Raw genomic sequence first — 20,819 nt, 5'->3', positions numbered from 1 at the left:
TTTTACACTTCAAATGAATTCAAATAAGACCAAAAAATAGTGAAAACATCAGCCTGCATCTTCACAGTCTGCAGCTCTGCTGCATGTTGAATAACCCACAGTTTCCTGCACATTCTCAATAAAGGCCGTTTATTATCTCTGCTGCTGCTCCAACACGAAGCCATGACATTTGCTTCTGCATATATTTGAATAATAAAAGCTCAATCTTTTAAAGCCCATAATTAAGTCTACTGTATAATTTATCAACCTTGAAATAACATCTTTGAGTGTTTTTTTAAATTATTATTATTATTATTTCTGTGAGAAACAGCAAAGTGTTTTCATAAGTGAACAACTTAAAGCCTTACCATAAATCCCCAAGGACACACACACACACACACACACACACACACACACACACACACGGTTTGTCACACGAGCCCAGTGGTCCGGTTTCATTTTGCCGTGGTGACATCCATTAAAGTCATGCTGTGTCTGACCCTCCGCCCTCAGACAGCCACATTAGCACCTGCTCCATCGGACACAACAATACACCTGCCTGCATTATTCAGGCCGACTCTACTAATGAAGAAACCGTATCTCTCTCTCTCTCTCTCTCTCACACACACACACACAAACTTAAACACACACAGCATGAACACATTTATTTAGTGTTTTTATTTTGTTAAGTTCAGTAGAAATGGAGAACTTCCTGTTGCGTAGGCAACATTTTTGTGGAAGCAAAGTGAAACAAGACCTCAAATCTATGTTCTGTTTTTCAGAAAATGCTTCTTTGACAGCTGCTGTAAGTACATGAGAAATACAGAAGAGAGACAAAACTGTTAAAGTGTTTTATTTAAAATGAAACTAGTGTGAAAAAAAACCTGGGAATGCCTGGCTTCACTTGAAAACACCACTGGCTGCCTGAAGCCGGAGGTCATGTGACCGTCTGATCTCGTGCGAAAGTGTTTGTCGAAGCCTGAATGTCCGTTACGCATCATCCGTCTTTGACTCTGTTATTCTGCTAAACGTTGCGACGGCGACGTGCTACAGCGAGCTGAGTCAGCACTCTCCGCCTGTCAAACAGCTGCCAGCGTCCTCCTTCATCATCGTGCCGTTTCACCGAATCTTCCACGTTTCCTCACCTCCACACTTTCATCCTCAAGTCAGTCTGCATTAACCTCAATCTCCCCCCTCCTCCCCCCTCCTCCCCCCACTCTCCCGCCGCGATGCTTCATCGAGTCTCTCAAGCTGTCAGTCTTCGCTGCACCTCTGTGTCTGCTTCTCTCTTCTTCTTTGTTTGTGGTGTGAACTCAGCATTTTTTTAAATACATCCCTGATCTTTGTGAAAACCAACTGACAGACAGGTGGAAGGGGGAGAACAGAGGAAATATGCAGCCTCACCCACGGGGGGGAGGAGGATATTGTCAGGGCAGAGATCAATGTGCCCCGAGACATATTTCAGATGCTGTCGATGAGAAGAGAGAGGCGGAGTACAGAGAGAGACAAGCAGAGACACGGGAGGAGAACAGAGATGGTCAATAGTAAACAGTGGAGAACGAGTGACGGAGAGGAAGGCAGAGCAGAATCGACAGCAGCATTATCACTCTGCCTCCTCATTCAAACACCCCGAGAAAAGGCTCGGCTGCCGACGCTCTCATTGGCCCAGCCCGCGGGCCAATCACGGCTCGGGAGCGCAAGGTGCCTTTAGGTTATACCCAACCCCAAAAATGTGAGCGAGAGACGGAGAGCGAGGGGAAGAGAGTCGGTGTAGTGCAGAGGTTCCTCCATCTCTCCGCTGATCCTCCTGCTGGCCTGAATACAGAACAGAGAATACATTACAGCCGTCGTTGCAGCGCGTTGAGTGCTTGTTGTGTTGCGGTCGCTGCTGCTGCTGCTGCTGCGCTTCTCCTGTCGCAACAGCTGGCTGAGATCCGAAGGAGACGCAGCGTCTCCTGTTTGGACGAGGAGGGAAGGAGAGACGACACGAAGAGTGAAGGTTGTGATGCTGGATGTCTTTTCCACGCTGACTTCTGTGAGCCAGAGAGGCGGCTGCTTCAGATCCCAGTCAGCCCAGTAGGAGAGCAGCGAGAGTGGGAACATACGTGGGACGGAGAAGAAGTGGACGGACGCAGGATGATCTTGGGTAAGACCGCATGAGAAGGCTTTTCTCCTCCTCTTTGCTGTTATTGAGCTGATTGATTTGCTTTCTACAAATCCGACCGTCCTCCGTCCAGACCGTCACTCACGTCAGGCTTAAAACTTTTAGTCCAACTTAGATGTATCTGAGAGGATCTGTCTGACCGAAGGGTCGTCTATAGGATGATGTGAGCAGGAACTGTTTGGTTCTGGTTCCTGGAAGAATTTCACTCTCACAGTAATAATCATTTATATATTTAGTATTTGTTATAGTTCGCTCAACGGGATATGTAGAAAAGATGTTGAAAAAAAAAAAGAGAAAAGACGGAAAGAACAGGAGTATCCAATAAACAATGTCAACAAACACACACACACACACACACACACACAAACACACACACATATGCACAAACACACACACACACACGCACACACACACACACACACACACACACACACACACACACACACACACACACACACACACACACACACACACACACACTCCTTAAAACTCATCACAATCACTCATTTAGACTCAGAAAAAAAAAAAAGCCAAATTTGTATGAAATATATCCAGAGAATATCTGATTTATTTATTTAAGTAGTCTAACCCGACCCTCGGTTGCCACCTCTTCATTTTAGTCTAACTTTGGTCCATCATGCTATCAGTCGTCTCAGTCGTAAATATGAAATTCAGCACCGACAGGACGAAGACTCGACGTCATTCATCGCTACAAATCCAAATACAACAAGTCGCGCTTCACCAACCGGAATAAGAAATATGAATATGAATATGAATAAGATAAGAACGAATTCAGAGACTTTCTTCAAACTTGGCAAAGACATTCACTTGATAGTGAGGAGGAAATGAGTCGCGTTTGTGGTGCAAAGGTCAAAGGTCAAGGTCACTGTGACCTCAATTCTACACATGCGCGTGAACATGATATCTCGCGAATGCCTGAATGGAATTTCTTCACGTGACGCAGTCGTTCACTCGGTCTCAGATGAACTGATTAGAGTTTGGTGGTCAAAGGTCAAAGTTCAAGGTCACCTTGACTTTCACGTCCCTCTCATCCGTCTGTCCCGTTCTCGTCAACGCAATATCTCAAGAACACTTTGAGGGAATTTCTTTAAACCTGGCAAAAACATCACAGGTCAAGGTCATCGTCCTATCACACTGGCCTGTGCTTGTGGGCGCAATATTATAGTAACATCTTGAGGGACTTTCTGAAAATTTATCACAAATGTTAAATTTGACTCTGATGAACTGATACGATTTTGGTGGTCAGAGGTCAAAGGTCACGATAAATTCACATCCCCATATTTGAAGAACAACTTGAGGAAATCTCTACAAATGTAGCACAAACATGCGTGTACATGAACTGCATGTAAACTACAACCTTAACGGAGGCAGAAAACAGGCAGGCGGCAATTTGCAGCACTAAAAGAGGAACAAAGAGGTGAGAGGTTAAACAGCACTATGATTATACAGACCATAAAAATTCAAACGGAGTCCAAAGAGTTTTTTTGTTTAAATGAAATAAAATTATGCAACAAAATTAACTTTGACTTGAAAGTAGAGCGATTGTAATTTATATGCATTTACCTGCAAATTAACTTCTAATTATGTTTTGTTTAATTACGCATCGAGTGTAATCAGTTTAATTAGACTGATGTTTAATATTCTGCAGAATAGCACAGATGCTGTTTACTGTCCGGTCCAATAATGTCCTTAACAGCATTTTATTATACGAAGGTGAATTTATTTTTATCCGTGTGACGCCATCGGATGCAGCAGATGTTTTTATCATGTCAGTTTATTGATATTAATGAGTCTAATTTGTTCAACCACGGTGACACTTGTTCCATGTCAGTGCCCACTGACTAAATATTTGACTACTTTATTTTTGTTTGCGTGCTCTTACCGCTGCTGGAGTCTTCCTGTGATCTGAGTGTGAGCTGGAGCTTGTGGTAATCCTTCTCCCGGTGCGGAGGCTTTAACTCTGCAAGCATTAGACTCTAAACGTACTGACACATGATCACAACAACACGGGCTGATGGGATTTTAGAAACTGTACAAGTTTCCCTGCAGATACAGAAGTAGATCCAGATACTGAAATAGCGTCCATGAAAGGCAACGACAAAGATGGAGGGACGAACACGGAGTTGACCATCTCCAGCACCATCTCCTCTCTGTGGCCCTCCATCCACCACCGCCACCACCTCAGTACAGATCTTATGTCTTTTAATGAAAGGTGGAATTCAAACATGTCGACACAAGCAGCTGCGGAGGCTGAAAGAAATGTGCTAAAGCTGGCTCATCTCCCTCGGTGCAGAGCAGCGTGGAGCACAGTTTAGTAACTCTTGTGTGATTTTTCTGATGAATATTTCAGACCCAGAGGCTTTTATTTATTTAAAAGTGAGCCAAGGCTTCCTCTAGTCTGATGCAAAGACCTCACTCAGCACTATATGAAAGTTCAAAGCTTGCATCACTGTTCACTCACCCACACAGTGTGTGTGTGTGTGTGTGTGTGTGTGTGTGTGTGTGTGTGTGTGTGTGTGTGTGTGTGAGGTGAAATTTCTCCACTCATCATTGTCCTCCTAAAGAACCCCAGGTGCATGTTGAGCCTGATAAACAACATGACCTTTAAATGGAGGCGAGGCGATGCAATGAAGGATGAAAAGTATTGACATTTAAAATGGAGAAATGTGTCGGTCACTCTGCATGTTTGACAAACTGAAACCCATTTTCATACGTCGAGGAAGCTCGGAAATATTGAGAAACCATGACGGGAGAGGAGCGAGAATCTGGAAGAAAACCGAAAGACTAAATACTTACTGTATATTATATAGAGTCTTGTCACTCAAGAAAAAGCAATGAAGCAAAACAAACAACATTTATCTCACAAAGATCTCAAGCAACCATGTTTCTTGACACTAAAACAAGGTTATTTACAACATAACATGTTGACCACAGACTGGAAATAAAAGTGGAAGTAACCCTCAGGTCTGAAAAATGAGTCTGACGCAGAAGTGTCTTCAGCTGCAATACCAGCGAGTGCCACTAGAGGTCGGCTCCAAAAAGCCTCCGGCTCCATAGACTCCCATTCAACTTCTCTCATCAAATCCAAAGTGAATAAAATGTGTCCATCAGTTATCTCGGTGTTGTTAGCTAAAGTCACTCCTTCTTATTAGTTTTCTGGAGGTCCATCTGAAAATAATCCCTCATTCATAAAAAGAATTACCTCTTTAGGGGGGGCGTGTCTTGTTTGATTGACAGGCCTGTGGTGCGGTCAGGTTACAGCTGTCGGTGGGCGGGACGTAGTATCGTCAGGTTTCCAGTCAGATCGGTCAGATCCACCGCTGGCTCCTCCCCCAACTCATCCAAATATGGTCACTTCCTGCTCCAAAGTAGCAAGATGGTGACGGACAGAATCTGAACTGGAGGCTTCATAACGTTCACAAACCAACCGGTGACGTCTGGGTAAACACCCTGTTTACAACCCAATAAAAACACGAGATGAGTGGTGGTGGGGCTTGTAAGGTGGAACCAGGAAGTTGGTCCCTGCGACCTCCTGTCCAATGAAGGTGTGAAGAATTGAAAGCTGCGATTGGTCGGGGGTTCAGAGTAAAGGCCAGGTATCTTGCCCAAATTACAAAAATAATTTAAGATTATATTTTGTCTACTTTGACACACTGACCATCTGGAAATACATCGTGTAGTCCTGCTGATGTGGGTGTCAGATCATAAATTCTCAGATGTTGTTTTGCAAGGTAATGATATATTTGTTATTTAGTTTGGACATCTTGTTGATCATAATTATAAACCTAGAAGGACGTCTGCACCACTTACAGTGGGTACGGAAAGTATTCAGACCCCTTTACATTTTTCACTCTTTGTTTCATTGCAGCCATTTGCTAAAATCAAAAAAGTTCATTTTATTTCTCATTAATGTACACTCAGCACCCCATCTTGACAGAAAAAAAACAGAAATGTAGAAATTTGTGCAAATTTATTAAAAAAGAAAAACTGAAATATCACATGGTCATAAGTATTCAGACCCTTTGCTGTGACACTCATATTTAACTCACATGCTGTCCATTTCTTCTGATCCTCCTTGAGATGGTTCTACTCCTTCATTGGAGTCCAGCTGTGTTTAATTAAACTGATTGGACTTGATTAGGAAAGGCACACACCTGTCTGTATAAGACCTTACAGCTCACAGTGCATGTCAGAGCAAATGAGAATCATGAGGTCGAAGGAACTGTCCAAGGAGCTCAGAGACAGAATTGTGGCAAGGCACAGATCTGGCCAAGGTTACAAAATAATTTCTGCAGCACTCAAGGTTCCTAAGAGCACAAGTGGCCTCCATAATCCTTAAATGGAAGAAGTTTGGGACGACCAGAACTCTTCCTAGACCTGGCCGTCCAGCCAAACGGAGCAATCGTGGGAGAAGAGCCTTGGTGAGAGAGGTAAAGAAGAACCCAAAGATCACTGTGGCTGAGCTCCAGAGATGCAGTAGGGAGATGGGAGAAAGTTCCACAAAGTCAACTATCACTGCAGCCCTCCACCAGTCGGAGCTTTATGGCAGAGTGGCCCGACGGAAGCCTCTCCTCAGTGCAAGACATATGAAAGCCCGCATAGAGTTTGCCAAAAAAACACATGAAGGACTCCCAGACTATGAGAAATAAGATTCTCTGGTCTGATGAGACCAAGATTGAACTTTTTGGCGTTAATTCTAAGCGGTATGTGTGGAGAAAACCAGGCACTGCTCATCACCTGCCCAATACAATCCCAACAGTGAAACATGGTGGTGGCAGCATCATGCTATGGGGGTGTTTTTCAGCTGCAGGGACAGGACGACTGGTTGCAATTGAAGGAAAGATGAATGCGGCCAAGTACAGAGATATCCTGGAAGAAAACCTCTTCCAGAGTGCTCTGGACCTCAGACTGGGCCGAAGGTTCACCTTCCAACAAGACAATGACCCTAAGCACACAGCTAAAATAACAAAGGAGTGGCTTCGGAACAACTCTGTGACCATTCTTGACTGGCCCAGCCAGAGCCCTGACCTAAACCCAATTGAGCATCTCTGGAGAGACCTGAAAATGGCTGTCCACCAACGTTCACCATCCAACCTGACGGAACTGGAGAGGATCTGCAAGGAAGAATGGCAGAGGATCCCCAAATCCAGGTGTGAAAAGCTTGTTGCATCATTCCCAAGAAGACTCATGGCTGTACGAGCTCAAAAGGGTGCTTCTACTCAATACTGAGCAAAGGGTCTGAATACTTATGACCATGTGATATTTCAGTTTTTCGTTTTTAATAAATTTGCACAAATTTCTACATTTCTGTTTTTTTCTGTCAAGATGGGGTGCTGAGTGTACATTGATGAGAAATAAAAATGAACTTTTTTGATTTTAGCAAATGGCTGCAATGAAACAAAGAGTGAAAATTTAAAGGGGTCTGAATACTTTCCGTACCCACTGTATGTCGGTCATTCGCTGGTTTCAAGGATGCCAAACGTAGCAGGAGGGCACGGCCGAGCATAAAGTCACTGTGTTGTTTGTTGTTTATTGTTGTGAAGTTATGCAGACCACAGCTGAGCCACCAGCTCGACTCTTACCCTGTGCAACCCCTGCGTGTCGCTTCAAGACCTTAACCATAGCATGAAACCACACCCTGCCCTTCAGACACAAAATATCAGCTCCCAAAATATCGCCTGTAATTTCAGCCTCTGGAAAATAAAAAAATAAAAAATGGAGTTTAGCTGCATAATCCTCTTTTCAAATTATGATTTTTTTTTTTGGTTGCCTTTCTGTGTTCTCTATTGTGTAAAATGATGATCCATCTGGCTGCTGGCCGTCTGATGCCATTGTTGTGCATCTGTGCTTTCTTTTGTGCACTCCTGTGTGTCCTGTGTACTTTACACTCTCGGGTTTCTGCGGCTCTGGATCTACAGTCGTGTCGCTGCACCTCCCAGCAGGTGTGTAAATGCTTTGAAAAAGGAATAATAATGTGGGGCAGGGTCATGTTGACACGGTGGATCCCTTAACGGCCATCGCTGCGCTCTGTGTGGGTTTGTGTGGAGTCGTGTGTTTACCTCTAACTGTGCAACATCATGTCGGTGACATAATGGAATAAACGATCCAACACCTGCTTAAAGAGCTGAAGGCTGAGTGGAGCTGCACAACAGGAAGATGCTCACCAGCCTCTTTATGAAGCAACGCATGTGAACGTGTACACAACTACACTATGTTTTACGTATGTTATATTATGTTAACTGTAGTGTTGAAGTCAAATCTTTACTGCCAACTATTCTTTATGTGGCTTAAAGGGAAATTCCAGTATTTTCTGAGCAGGGCGTTGACCATCTTAGTTTAGTCTTTGGTCACCAGCTATGCTTTAGATATTTGGGAAACTTGGAGAAAGTGCTGATGATTTGAAGTTAAACTAAACTAACACCCGGATGTTTTTAGACAGAACATGAAGACAAAGTTAGACGTTGCATAATTACATCCAAAGCTAAAGAGAGGAAGAGAGTGGGCGTGAATAGACGAGAAGTTTCTCCGTACTGCCCGAACTGAGCCAAAGACATCATATATCAAACATTATTCGACTTAGTTAATGATAGGGGATCTTTGTCGTCATGGTTACCACAATAAACAGCAGTTAAGGTTACGTGATAAATAAAAAAAACCAAGTCAGACTCCATATGGAGGCTTCGTTGCTCTATAACAATGTCACCTTCTGTTCGTCCTATCATCATTTTTATGGCCCGTTTTTGTCACTTTAATGCAAATACAAGTAATTTCGGGGACACTAGCTAAAACCACTAATGCTGGATTTTCCTCTTTGAGGGACAGTCTGCAAATTAAGAAAAAGAAATGTGTGCTTTATGGCTCAACTTCTTAAATGTATGAAACGTAGGATTAAAAGGAAGTAGAATAACCATTTACATGGATGCTAGACTCATATTATACACAGTGAAGACTTTGCTGATTGAGTTGCAGCCATGACAGCAGACAAGCCTTCAAATATGGATGTTGCTGAAGAGAGTATTAGTGTCTATTATTCAGTATCGGATCAAATGTTGAACGTTTCTGATTAATGGTGCTGAACGATGGCCAGAACATCATGATGTCAGAGTGACGTTGACCTTTGGGATATAAATTGTCACCGCTTCACTATTTCATCGTATTAGACATTTGTGTGAAAATCTGGACTGAATTCTTAAAGTTGTGATGTCACAGTGACCTTTGACTTCCAAACCTTTAAATCCGAGTGAATGTTTGAGCCGAATCTGAAGGAATTCCTTCGAGGTCCTTCTGAGATCTCTCAGTCGGGAGACTTCAACGGACGGACGGACGGACGGACGACAACCCAAAAACATTATGAATGTGGCCGCCGTATAAAAAGGAAGGCCTTTAATTAAGTACAAAAATGACTGGCGCTCCAGTAGGTGAGGAAGGGAAGCTCGCTAGCATGTGAATATCTGGCACATTAAAAATAACATTAATAACACATAACAGTGAAAACACAGATGGATCCACTCGTCCTGGGACGAGGGTGAAATGTTCATGGAAATATTCTCAGGTCATGAGGTGACAAATTTGCTGAAACGTTGTACGTAGAAAATCAATATTGACCGAGTGGAGGTGGAGGTGGAGGTGACGTGGTGGAGGTGACGTGGTGAAGGTGGGGGTGACGTGGTGGAGGTGGGGGTGGAGGTGACGTGGTGGAGGTGGAGGTGACGTGGTGGAGGTGACGTGGTGAAGGTGGGGGTGACGTGGTGGAGGTGAGGGTGGAGGTGACGTGGTGGAGGTGGAGGTGACGTGGTGGAGGTAGAGGTGGAGGTGGAGGTGCACCACACCGATTCCCAGTGGAGCTGACATCGGCTCGGCTCCAGCAGGACGTGGAGTCCGTCCAGGAGGAAGCCGGCAAAATAACACAAAACTGTTTATGTGTTCGACATTTAGCACGTGACAGCTGAAGGTGAACGCTTCGACGCAGCCGCACCGACTCGACCGCTTTCTCCATTTTGACCAGGCGGCCGTGATGTTTTGAACACGCGTGTGCTGAGCATGTTGGTGTCTGGCTGCAGGGACTTCAGTCACCAGCTGGCCTTTTGTTCTGGACATTAACCTGCAGGTTAACGGGCTCTTTACCTCCTCTGGTCACCTTGGACTCACCTCAAAACATGCGGCTCCCCCTCCCCCCTCATCTCCCCTCATCCCCCCTTCCTCCCCCCTTTCCCCTCCTCCCCAATGCTTTCCTTCTCTTTCCACCTCATCTCCCCTCCTCGTCCAGACCTCTTTTCCTCGCTCAATCGACTCGGTCCACTCAACCCGCTGTCATTATTTCTTACCAAGCTCCTCTTTGCCTGTCATTTCCAGTCCCTTGCTAATCAGCGTTTTTTTTTTTTTTTTTAACCTCTTCAGGACAAAATGTGGGATTATTAGTAGGTCCAAAACAAAAGCGATGTCCTACTGTATTATTGCATAATGATTATATTTTAATGACAGCAGCATTAAAATCTGTAGGGAAAATCAAAACTCTTCATCAATTACAAATACTGCATAAAATGAGAGAGTGGAACGGCAGAAGAAGCAGCTAATCTCAAGAGTGCTGCATAAAAAAAACTTAAAAAAAAAAAAAAACATGCACACATTTGCAGTGAAAGAGGACTTCTGAGAGTTGTCGGGTTTAATCCTGACCGCTGGGGCGCAAAGCATCTATCATTAAAACAAAGTGCAGACAGAAATCAAATGTGTTCTCCTTCCCTCACCGTCCGGGTCACTCAGCTCGCACCGACACAACATTCATCAGCATTGAGCCTCTAAGTTACTCTTTTCAGAGCATCATTCACTCACACTACAAAGGCGTGTGTGTGTGTGTGTGTGTGTGTGTGTGTGTGTGTGTGTGTGTGTGTGTGTGTGTGTGTGTGTGTATAGTGTCGTCCGTCCCCTGCTTAGGTTGAAATAGCTGCCTTTGACTTGAGGGTAAGCTGAGCTGCAGTAAATTGGATTTCATGCTCAGTCCTTCACAGTTGCAGCATGCGACACCAAGACAGAGGCGTCTTCCCGCTGCAATCACGGCGAAGTTGGCGCCGTGGTTCCTTAAAGGTTCCCGTCTCCACCACGGTTGCATTGCATCTACGCCACACACGGGAGAGCTGATGCAACAAATAATTTAGAGCTTTTATTTGTGCAGAGGGCTGGTTATAATGTGGCAGCAAATAGCTCAGCATTCCTGCCACTAAACTCCGAACAGGAGTCGTGAATCATAGACGTACTGACGGTGTCACACGCCAGGAGATGTTGGATCAGGTCCCTCTCACATTGCTTCATGCACAAAACAACAAACGAAAGGCAGAGCGAAATGCGGTGGAGAGTGTTTTTCTGGTGAGGTGCTTCTCTCTGCTGCAGTGACAGCGGGCGGGTTTTCGTCGGAGGAGCCTCGCTAATCCACCGCAGACGCTCGTTTCAGAGTCATCTGTGCACAGCAGGCCATTTAGATGCAGATGTGGCGCGGCGTGCCGAGCCGGTCCTCTCCAGCGTGGAGCTGCCGGGGCCTGGAACTAAAGCCGGCTGCCGCTCCCTGATTATTTCTGTCTTTTGGCCGGTGGGACCCTGCAGTGTTTCTGCCGCTCATCACTCCTCATTCTGGCAGACAGCGTGTCACACAGCCTCCTGCACCCCCTCTTCCTCCCTGCCGGTCCCGTCGTGGAGCACAAAGATGGAGGCGGGCAGGGAATACAGAGAGGTTCCTGCGACGTCACTGACATTGACATTACCTCTGTGATCATTAAAGCTAAATTGGCTAAATGAATTGCCAATTTGAGAGGCCTTAGTCACAGCACGGCCGAGTGTGCACATGACGGGGTTCGTGAAATCTAAGGACGAGATTCTGTCTCTGGCTGTCTGTGTTTCTGTTTTTTCCCGTCTGCGTCTCTTCATTTCGGTCCAACTACCTCTCTCTCACACAGTCCACAGAAAAATTCAATAAGCCATTACACAGGCATTGATCCTTTTCTCACCCAAACATTTGCATTAGAAAAAAAAAAAAAAAAAAAAACTGGGGGAGGGGGGGTGCAGCGGGATGACGGCGCTGTCTGCTCATTTCAGTGGAGAGAAGGAGCTGTGGACGGTGGAGCCGGGATTTATGGGGTTTGGCAGCTCTTTAACACTTTAACGCTCCTCAGAATGTGTCCAATCAATGCTCTCCCTCCCCGCGAGGCTGCTGTTGAAGACTCGTAGCGTTCACTTATCTGATGTCATTGTAAATCACTCAGGAGGAGGGGAGGTCAGGGGAGGATTGCTGCCGCACCGAGCAGCTGTGGGGATGCTGCAGAATATGTCGCCCGAAACATCGCGCGGCAACTTTATGTACGTTCGACGTGTCGGCGCTGTAAACAGAGATTTATTACAGGAGACACGCTTTGACCTTTAAGTCGTAACGTAGCGTAAAATGAGCAGCGGGTTTACCAGAAGCGTGTCGGGAATACGCTCAACCCGTCCGCACAGCTGAGGCTTCGTTGAGCCGCTAATCGCTTCGTCAGACGCACGTTTAATTGCGTTAAAGACACTTTTCCATCTATTTACACTTTCCAAGAAACAGATGTACCAACAGATGTTGGCCAACAGATGTACATGGACAATGAATTTCAGGAAGGTTGAAGGTTTTTTCTGATTGAACAATGAACTGATCCTTCACACAGGTGTAATTTATGTTTTGTTCTTCTGTCCAAAAAACAATAAAAAAAAAACAAACACGTGATCGGCATTTGAAGCGGAAATACTGTTTGATATTTGCTGGGAACCCTCGACTTCGGTAAAAACTGATGAGAAACACGTCTTCGGTTATCATCTGTGAGATGAGGGCCGCTGTTTGTAACATCAAACTTACTTTGTCTGACTGCAAAGCGAGTCATTGATCTGTGGACGGACTTTCTGCTCGGAGCTCCGCTATAAAAAGACTGCAGAGTTGGTGTATGATGTGCCAGCTTCACCTGCAGAGTTAAGGAACTTTTTGATTGGTGTGTTTGTCTTTCAATGGTTCTGCTGTTGTTGCATCTAACGTCAGAGCTCCACGTAGAGGACTGATAGTAACTAAGCAGAAGGAAGTGACCATATTTGGATGAGCTGGGGGAGGAGCCAGCGGTGGATCTGACCGATCTGATTGGAAACCTGACGATACTACGTCCCGCCCACCGATAGCTGTAACCTGACTGCACCACAGGCCTGTCAATCAAACAGACACGCCCCCAAAAACAGGTCTTCTTGAATCTTCTTTTCTAATGAATGAGGGATTATTTTCAGATGGACCTCCAGAAAACTAATAAGAAGGAGTGACTTTAGCTAACAACACCGAGATAACTGATGGACACATTTGATTCACTTTGGATTTGATGAGAGAAGTTGAATGGGAGTCTATGGAGCCGGAGGCTTTTTGGAGCCGACCTCTAGTGGCACTTGGCGGTATTGCAGCTGAAGGCACTTCTGCATCGTATTAAAATACGGATTAAATGGCTGTTAGCTTGTGTCAGAACTTCCTCCCCTTTTAATTTGTTTTTTTTAAAGGAATAAAAATTTACACCCAAATTTTTCCTGATCATCTGATAAACTTGTTTTTATCTTGCTCATGCTCATTCCCTCACGACATCTGATGTTGAGCGCTCTGTCATTCCTCCATGTTGGTATGCCGGTGTGAACTAAGATGTAACATTACTGCAGGTTTTTCGCTGCGGTTGGATTAGAGAGGCGATAATGGCCGCCACGTGAGCTGAGGGATTCACGGCATGTCCGAAGGACATTTAAACTGTGACCTCCAGGTTCATATCATATTTCTTTCTCCTTCCGTCTGGACACCCCCGACCTGATGCAGCACATGCAAGAGAATGCACACACCAATGACAATATCTACAGCTGAGCTTGAGGACGGAGACTTCCCCCTGCATCTGTTTCTCAGCCTGACAACACATTCTTCACGTCAGTGAAAGGAGCCTCCTCTGCTCACAACCAAAATAGCTGCTTCTTTCCCTCGTTCTGACAAGTGACCAGTTTTTCTTTTCAAATTTAACAAAACTGTTAAGCGGTCATCACAAAGCGGGCAGTAATACAAGAGCGACGACTGCATATAATCTCAGGAGAAAAGATTATACAAATTCTCAGTGCGTAGCCAGATCGGGCCTGAAGCACCCTGCTGGTTTCACACCGGAGAGAAGAATAACTACAGGAAACACAAGTAGAATGGAGAGCAGCGAAAACAGAAAGAGGATGATGAACAAAAACAGCTGGAAGTACCGGTGATGGGGTGAAGAGAGGTACAGAGGAATAAGGGACCATGAAATGGGGATAGAGAGAGAGATAGAGAGAGAGACAGAGAGAGACAGACAGAGACAGACAGAGAGAGAGACAGACAGACAGACAGACAGAGAGAGAGAGACAGACAGACAGAGAGAGAGAGAGAGAGAGAGAGAGAGAGAAAAAAGACGGATATCTGCAGCATCCCAGCTGCGAGGCTTAAGGAGCTTAGCCCTCCTGCCCATCACAGAAGACTCCTCAAGTGCAGACATTCACCACCGCTGAGCTACTACAGAGGGAAAAGTGAGCGAGGGGAGGGGAGGTGTGTGTGTGTTGGGAGGGGGGGGGGGGCTCAGCACAGCAAAATGACGCAGAGGATGAAGGTCTGGATTTAGAAAACAGGGAGCCGTAGACTTCTCCAAGGAAAAAAAATAAGACGTGTGATATGCAACCTGTTTTAAATCAAATGCGTGTTTTTATGTCGAGCTTGAGGTTAAAGAAACTGTTTTCACCTTCTGGGAAATATGTTTACAGCTGAATGACAGATTAGAAGATTAATGCCTCCTTCATATATCAGTCCCTCAAGGAAATCCTGATCATACGATCGCAATAATGGACGCAAATTCAAGCAATCTCCACAATATTTGCAATTTTGATGTCGTCAACAGAAGCTCTGCGCAAAGTATTACGGCATATTAATACAAAATTAGTCTTTCCAAACTAAACTGGCTTTATTAATAAAAAAAAAATTCCCTCCACTTGAAATTTTTCCTGATTCCTTCAATTTTACTGCAAAAAAATACAAAAATAACAAATAAATCAAAATTTTTGATAACAACAATCACAAAACAAACATTTGTCCTACATACGTCCTTCACTGCTGTATGGTAAATATGATGCTACCACTAGCAGCCAGTTAGCTCAGCTGAACATAAAGAGAGGAAAGAGAAAACCTGGCTCTGTCCAAAGGAAACTAAATCTGCCTACAAACAGCTCCAACACTCATTTATTAACGTTATGAAACCTTTCTTGAATCTGTTAAGAAGTGTAAAAACAAGGCGTGACCTATGGAGGGTTACAGCTTCCTGTCACTTCAGATGTTGTTCAGATGAAATAAAAAAATATAAGATTAGAGAATCTTAGTGAATCTGGTTTTGTTGTGCGTGTTGGTTACCTGTGGACAGAAACAGACCAGCTGAGCGCAGCTTCCTGTTTATTACAGAAATCATCAGAGGGGTTTAAACAGGTTTATTCTCAATCATCTCTTGTTTCCATCATGTGTGAGTTTTAAGTTTGTGCTTCAGCCCCAACAACACTTTATTAGACGTATTATTTATAGGGGATTCTGCTCTTTTTTTTTTTTCTCCATTAATCTCTAATTACCCCGTTTGTGCATCCACCACAGGAAGTGTAAACCGACCGGGGCCGGTCCCTGCCTTCCTCAGGAGCCCGCCCGTCATCCCTCCCCCACTGGACATGAAGCCCTTCCTCCAGTTTCCCCTGGAACCTCCTCACCCGGCCAGCATCGGCCTCTTCCACAACTTCAACACGGTGAGCGCTCGCCGTCACACCGTCATGTGTCTGCACACGGCGTCTGGGATTTGTTATCATTTTGTTTCTCCTAACAGGAGACAGAGTCGGTATTTGGCCGTGGCTTTGGCGCGTTGCCTCACGAGCGAGAACGAGTGATAAAGCGAAAACGATTTATACTGTATAATCCAAAATGATAAGCCGACAGCTGTTTGCTTTTCATTCAGCACAGTGGGTTTCAGCATAATTGAGAAAATGCCCATGCGAGAGGTTTACTGTGATAAAATGAGTTACAGCTAATCAATTGTATGAGAGGCACACAGGCTGCGTTCTCCACAGTCAGCATTTTCTGTGGCTCCTTCTCATTTCTAGATTGGGTTTCATGTGAAGGTCAACATGGTGGCAAACAGGGATGCACGTGCACCCCCCCCCCCCCCCCCACACACACACACACACACACCACATCTGCATGCGCTCAGACCAAATGACCCTCCTCCAAGTTTATGATCCATCCTTTTCCATCGAGGACATTGAGTGCGGCCACTAATGTCACAGCACTTTAATTCAAATCACTCTCCGTCTGCAGACACAAGTCTACAACACGGTGTCGGCTGGTGACGGACAGCCGCAGCTCCACGTGAACCGTTATTTAAAACGGGATGATGACGCTCAGCTTCGTCTTTGGAGGCTGCAGAGACTGAAAGGACGGCGCGAAGGGCAAACTGCAACAAGAATCACAGTAATCAAGCGATTACAAACACAGTTATGATCCTGTTTGGGGACCAACTTTTCTGTGGAGTGAGCAGTTCCAGGAGTTATCTAACGATCTCTTATTAGGTCTGTCTCACCGGGTTTACTGCTACTTCATTACAACGTCTGCTAGTTTTCCTGCGAGGTGCATGCAGTTCTCAGACCTCACCTCAATACTGAACATAAAAACAATCAAATTCAGTCTCTCATCTTCTTTTATCAAACACAACCTTTCAGTATTTTTCTGTGCATTTTCTTTTTCTTTGTTTCCGTCTCTCGCTCGGTTTATTTTCTTCACTGCCAGTTTCTGCTGCTCTGCATCACGTAGTGTAACGACGCGTCCTTATTGGTTTAAGTGCAGAGCAGGAGCGCTCGTTTTGATGCGGCTGATGTCACGAACGAATTTCGAAATGAGATGGTGTAGAGGCATGAATCCAAATTGCGAATTCAACAAGATTAATCGTGCGGCCCTGTAACTGTGTATAATAAAAAGAATATGAACTATACAGAAGTGTGTACATACAGGGTGGCAGAGGGTCAATTACCGGTGCAACAAAAGCTCCTTTGTTTGAGAGGAGAGGGAGTGTGAGAGGAGACAAAGAGAGGACTGATAGGTTAATGAGGTCGTAACAGGAGGGACAGACGAGAACAGGTGGTCAAAGAAAGGCAGCGAAACGCACACATGGATGCGAGAGGAGGGAAATCTGCAACAGAGAGCACAGCGAGACGGAGGTTCTCGTCTTCACCTACCGCAGACACACATCCGTACCAAGATAATAACGACGTCGGACATGCAGCAAAGAAACAAACGCACAAACAGATTTGGAGGCGTTACCGGCCGTCACGTGAAAAACACAAAAGCAGAGATAGGTGAGCCGGAAGAGACGAGCAAAAAAACTAAAATTGGGCTAAACTCTATAAATATTTCCAGCAATGGAGTTTTTAGGTTTTCAGACCAATTATACCATTTCCCCGGGTGCCTGCAGCTTCGTAGTGTAAACAGTCTCTCATTTGGCGACGTACGTTCAGTCTGAGCAGGAGATGAGAGGCTGAGTAAAACCGCAGTGTGCTGCTGGCTGTTTAATTAGGGCAACACCCAGCGCTGTGGCTTCTGAACCCGGCCAGCGGGTCACAGAGCTCACACGAGTCCACTGTGGGTTGTCGGCTCACAAACGGAGGTAGTAAAAGTGAGTGACGTGGCATGTTTGTGGGCTCGATCTGGAAATGAAAAGCCGAGTTGTTTATTTTTAAAGTCGCAGGCGAAGGTTTTTAATTTGGCATTTAAAATTAAAGATACCTCTATAACTATGGTTTTCATATTTCATCTTTTGGTTTCCCCATGACTCTGTTTCCACATTCTTTTACATTTATAATGCAAAAAATCACAAGACTGAATCTTACCCGAAATACATTTTTATCTCTTATCAAAGCTACACAGATAAATCTTTGTGTCGTGTCATACGAAGATATGAAAAGAGGAAGGTTTTGCCGAACACTGCGACGGAGACATTCTTGGCGATGGGGAGTCTGTAATTAGGCCCCTCTAACCCGAGCATGAATTAAAGCGTTTGAACGGCACCCAAGAACTCCGGCACAGACAGCCGCACCAGCTGCTGCTGAGAAAACATACACCTTCCTGTCCACATCAATCACCTCTTCAATTCACTCTTCTCCACTCCCTTTCTTTTTTTTTTTTATCTCCCAGCTTTCTCCCCCCCCCTTCAGCAGCTCCCCCTGTCAGTCACCTGCACCTTCCTCTCTTATCACCCCGTTGAACCTCTCGACACTCAGGAGAAACGTCGCCCTCTGAATTCCTCCCGTGTTGCTGAATCTTTGATGTGACCGCTGGGTTGTGTCTCCTCAGATGGACCCGGTCCAGAAGGCGGTGATGACGCACACCTTCGGGCCGCCTCTGGTGAAGACGAAGCGGCCAATCATCTCCTGCAACGTCTGTCAAATACGCTTCAACTCAGAGGTATGAAAGCTCAAACAGCTGAAATCAAAGGTTTGCTTTCGTGGACATTTCTGACTAATTAAACTCTTGCTAAACTCCACGCCTCAAACAGAAATTGCATAGCTTTGCTTGCATGAAGCTGCAGAATGAGTGACACTCAATATTTGGAGTGCAACTATTAAAATGACCTGCAAACTAGTCCACCGCAGTAAAATAACACACTACAAACACTTTAATAATGGTTCTTCTTCAATCTGCTACCTGCACACGTCAGTATAACATGCTTGCTTCAGCTGCCTAGTGAGCATCTGTGACTCCAGTCTTGACTCTACAGATGGTTAGAGGTCACATAAAGAAAAGCCCTGTTCAGAATTAACACATCCACCGTGTTGAGTTTCCCCCCGACAGCCCTCCCCTAAAGCACGGCTCAAAAAAATGGCTGCGCAAGAAGGTTTTTACATTTCATTACATTTCATTTATCTGACGCTTTTATCCAAAACGACTTACAATAAGTGCATTTCAACCATGAGGGTACAAAACCCAGAACAACAAGAATCAAGAAAATACAATTTCTTCAAGAAAGCCAAACTACAAAGTTCTATCAGTAAGTGTCATTTTAAGTGCTACTAAAGTTCTACTGTTCAAGGTCAAGAATATGACCCATATGTACACTCCTTGTGACCTCTAGTGGCCGTAGTAATTACGACTGGAGCAGAGTAGGAAGTCGGTTTACGTAGAATAAAGAGTAAAAAAACATTACGTTTGAAGGAGAATGCATCAAACACGAGACCCGTCACCGAGGAGACCGCCGCTTACGTCTCCTGTGAAAACAAAAGTCGAAAGTGATACATTTTGTTCAACAAAAATTTCGAACTTACGCAAAACAACTTTACACGAGTAACTAACATATTTATACAAATACAAAAGGTCGTTACAGATCGGTCAGCGGGTCGATTAAAGCACGTTAAGGAAATCCATGTAGCTGAAGAACATGTGTTTGGTATTCCTCGGGGCCGGGGTACCGACACTTTACACATTAAATCATGACCTATCAGGTTATTCGTCTGGACTCAGCAGGTTGGTGATTGACTGCACAGCTGGAGTGAAAACTCGCTCCACTTTCAGCTCGTCCAGAGAGAAGAGTGGAAATCTCTGCTCGCTTCATTTACACTGCGACGGTCTGGCTGACTGTTTCGTGCACTTCTACACGTCAGCATCACAGTTTGGAAGGAAAGTTGTGTCAGAAAAGTTCCCATCAGGAAAAATAATGAAGACGGACAGCGAGCCAACCTCTAAAAAAACGTGTTGGTGTATTTTTAATTTGTGTGCACAGACGTTTTGTTGGGTGTCAGGATTTGTAAACATGTCTTGGGTGTTGATGGTGAGCCTGCGAGTATAACGAACACGGTCTTTAAGAGCCCTCGGATGAGGTTTTAATGGACGTGTGAGGGTTAGTGTGAAGCAGGAGGATGAACCGCAGCTAGTGCTTAAAGCTACCTTAACGCTGATCCAGCACATTTTCTGCATTTCATTCTTGACAGGCGGCACCGTGCCATCGCGAGGCCGAGCGACGGAAATAAAAGAGGCCAGCAGTGATGAAACTTAAGAGGAACGATTAAAGAGGCAGCAGTGTTAACTGAAGTCCAAAAGCAAATAACTCATAATGTGGGCATCCAAAACGCAGCTACTGGATGACATGATTGACGTGTTGGGAGTCTGGTACCGGGCCTGTTCATGTGTGTGTGTGGTCTTGGTGGGCCACGACATTTCTGTTCAAGCTTCTCCTCTACATTTATTAAAAATATATATATATATATGGCTTTCAAATCAACCGACAAGAAAACAGCTCACTACTTTCTAGTCAATTGAGGACACAAATATACTGAGCGGAAGTTGAGCTGAGTTTTTTTGTGATCTTTGCGATCAAACATGTTTGATTTTGCGGTGGACTTTCTCAAAAATTGTGATGTTATTTTTGGAGTTTTAAATTTGTTTTTTGTGGTAAAATTGCAGAAATAAAAAAAATTAAAAATAGAGTAGAGGAAAAACAATTGCAATTTTTTTTAAAACTACCCGAGAATCACTTTCTGTAATAATAAACCTGCTGAAACTCGCATAATTATTTTAGTTCTGATCTTTTTTTGAATGTATTTATTGAAT

At 44.7% G+C, this 20,819-nt stretch overlaps 1 protein-coding gene across 3 annotated transcripts in view; it reads left to right on the top strand.

The window, feature by feature from the left end:
- Positions 1–20,819, top strand: part of LOC138201430 (zinc finger protein 385A-like) — a 32,409-nt gene that overhangs the window by 3,627 nt on the left and 7,963 nt on the right. For 2 of the 3 annotated variants that reach the window (XM_069154926.1, XM_069154945.1), the window contains exons 2-3: positions 15,831–15,976; positions 18,570–18,680. In XM_069154926.1, coding sequence (XP_069011027.1) covers positions 15,831–15,976; positions 18,570–18,680 — 257 coding nt within the window. Of the gene's footprint in view, positions 2,126–15,830; positions 15,977–18,569; positions 18,681–20,819 lie in introns of all 3 variants that reach the window. The other variant, XM_069154935.1, reaches the window with a different exon arrangement.

The sequence above is a fragment of the Embiotoca jacksoni genome, unplaced genomic scaffold (genome assembly GCF_022577435.1).
Source record: "Embiotoca jacksoni isolate LCO1_2020_lvr unplaced genomic scaffold, fEmbJac1.0.p SCAF_1, whole genome shotgun sequence".
Classification (NCBI taxonomy): domain Eukaryota; kingdom Metazoa; phylum Chordata; class Actinopteri; family Embiotocidae; genus Embiotoca; species Embiotoca jacksoni.
This window is presented reverse-complemented; position numbering and strand designations above follow the sequence as displayed.